Source organism: Agrilus planipennis, unplaced genomic scaffold, assembly GCF_000699045.2.
Source record: "Agrilus planipennis isolate EAB-ADULT unplaced genomic scaffold, Apla_2.0 scaffold504, whole genome shotgun sequence".
Classification (NCBI taxonomy): Eukaryota; Metazoa; Arthropoda; class Insecta; order Coleoptera; family Buprestidae; genus Agrilus; species Agrilus planipennis.
In genome coordinates this window covers 21,383-24,283 of record NW_020439449.1, presented here as the reverse complement: position 1 = coordinate 24,283, position 2,901 = coordinate 21,383, and the positions used below count along the sequence as shown (strand labels likewise).

Below are 2,901 nucleotides of genomic sequence, written 5' to 3'. Positions count from 1 at the left end.
AAAAATACTATTTTAAAGTAGGCGTTCAAAATCGCTGATTCTGTTTTTGAAACGTATCTTTTCCTCTTTTCTGGACATTCTAATTTAGGATGTGGATCATTATTCGGTGCATTTCTAGTTTATAATAAATACAATTGTTATATCTTCAATTCTATCCACAGATTGAAAAAAACCAGTTTTCTGTCCAAAAATACTATTTTAAAGTAGGCGCTCAAAATCGCTGATTCTGTTTTTGAAACGTATCTTTTCCTCTTTTCTGGACATTCTAATTTAGGATGTGGAATACTATTTACATTTAATTGATATTCAAAAAGGATCTGTGAAAAATCATAATGTATTCCCTTGTTTAGGCAGTACATTGGAAATGATGGAGAAAGGAAAGATTCCAAGATATATGAACACATACAAATTATGGTCCGATAATCCGTTTAATGCAGAAGTCGTTCATAAAATTTTAGTGGAAATAGTTGATGAAACAATTGTCAAGCTCATCTATGAACCAGATAAAGTACCTAAACTAGCCAAATGGGCTTCTGGAGCCATAAGGACCAAGGTTAAAGAACTTAATTTCGACAGGTATTTATTTAACACAATATACATATGTAGAATACGTGTGGGAGTTAATTTTTTACGACCTTATCCAAGGCGTTGTATAAATAAAAACTGGTCGAGTCTATCCAAATTTGGATAGTAACTATCGTTGTTGACCATCTGTGCTTTGGATCACGTAAAACGGCGGTCAATCTAATCATCATCATAATTATCATAAGGTCGTCAGTCCTATGACTGGTTGGACACGTACCTCCACTCTTTCCTATCCTGAGCCAATATTCGCATTTCCCTAAAACTAGAACATCCCACATCCTTAACTATCTGCGAACAGTAATCTAACCTAGGTCTACCTCTACCCCTCCTAACTCCTGTTTCTGCCTCTAATATGTCTCTGACTAGACTAGTCTATTTCTTATTGATTTCTATAGAGTCCTTTGTTCTCCTATTCTTTCTAATACCTCTTCATTTCTAACCTTTTCTACCNACCAGTGAAAACTTTTATTGACATCCGTAGAGTCCTCTGTTCTCCTATTCTTTCTAATATCTCTTCATTTCTAACCTTTTCTACCCACGTTATGCTCATCATTCGCCGATAACACCACATTTCGAAGGCTTCTAACCTTTTCTTTTCCGTTTCGCACCCGTACAACGCCGTGCTCCAAACATACACTTTTAACAATCTTTCTCGAATTTCTAAATTAACCGTTCGCGAGCATAGAAGTAACTTGGGCCAAAACAGACGGACCTGGAATCGAACCGGCGTCCTCCCGAATGCTAAGCAATGGTCTAAACTTCTAGGCCATGCCGCTCGGTTTCTATATAGATACAATTTATTCACACTATTTATATGAATTGATTGGGTTTGTACTATACACAGATAAATACTGATAAAGCAACTTGGTCTAAATTGAATTGAATAATAATGATTGGTTGTTGCTTTGCACCCTTCAGGTACCCAGAGAAAGCCCAAAGTGACGTGGTTGGCGAATTGGATTTTCCCAACGTTTAATACCTACCTGAAGGGTGTAATAGAGGCCCCGAAGCCGTCTGTAAGCACAATTTGACGTTAAATATTTGCAACAGAAATCATAACATACAAATATATACGAAAAATAAAACCAGGATAAAAATATACAAATAACGAAACACATCGACACCGAACAACGGATACCGGCATGAGCATTCGTAACTGCGGATGATCCGCAGGGATTTTAATATCCGCATCCTCATCCGGATCTGAACATACTGATGAATAAATTTACCGAATATTTGTTGCGGGGCAATGCTACAATCGAAACACGGTATGTTGAAATTAACATCCAATTTTAACATGTCTCAACATGAAATCGGTTCTTAAAATGTATGAAAATAAAAGGGTTTAACAATACTAATAACTCTACTAAGTATTTTCGTACCTTTTGAAACTCCAAAACAGCTCCAAACTAGTACCACATTAAAAATGATCCGAAAGAGCCCTCAAACAGCGCCTCGCTAAAAAACATACTATAATGGCACCAAAACAGCATCATATACAAAATCAAAAATTTTAGTATCCCTTTCGTGCTGTTTGGGCGCTTTTTTAGTGTAAATGCGTCGCTCTTTCGGTGGTATTTCAATAGCTTTCTGGAAAGCAATCGGTGCTGTATCCATGTTCTTTTCGTACTAAATGCGGTACTGTTTCAGTACTCCATTCGTACACAATCAGCGGTTTAGTCCTGCAAACGGACCTTTTCCGGTAATATTTTAGAGAAATTTATGGAGCTAGATAGATCGTAATTCGGTAGAGTGAAATTGAAAAGAATAACTTTTACTCGGGACACCTAAAGGACCCAGAAGCCTTTTTATTGTAAAGCACAACAATGTTGTTTCGTCACACTGTGTCTGGTTTTATAATAAAAAGAAAACTTGAAGCTCCAATTGTGTGTTTTTTGTTAAATTATGGAAAAACAAGATTGCAAGATTTTTATAAACAATACCAAGTCTTTACTCTACATACAAGAACAACAATAAGATTATTGTTGTTTCGTATATTAGTTGTAGATTTTCTCATCATTACTGTAAATTTTCAAATTTTAGTTGTAGTTTCAAACATTTGATGTCGGTATTTTTGATTTACAAATGAAGTTTTTAAGGATGTTTGGGAGGTATGTCAAAATGCTACGATACAAATAAAAATTTGGAAGAACGTTCCCCATTCAATTCTAAAACTTCTGTAAAAATTACAAATCGGTTCACTAAACCGTTAAAAAGTTATTGAAATTTTAAAAAATTGTAATTTTACACGTCATTTTATGGAGATTCGTTAACCGAACAGATTAAATTTATTTTTATTAACAGAAAAAAAAATAC

At 34.9% G+C, this 2,901-nt stretch overlaps 1 protein-coding gene across 1 annotated transcript; it reads left to right on the top strand.

The window, feature by feature from the left end:
* Positions 1 to 350: 350 nt before the first annotated feature.
* LOC108743340 (tctex1 domain-containing protein 2-like) lies at positions 351 to 1,561 on the top strand (the record flags this gene model as incomplete). The annotated part of the gene is made up of 2 exons (XM_018478878.1): positions 351 to 576; positions 1,504 to 1,561. Coding segments are annotated over 2 exons (284 nt in total), but the record flags the coding sequence as incomplete, so codon positions are not given.
* Between the last annotated feature and the right edge of the window lie 1,340 nt (positions 1,562 to 2,901).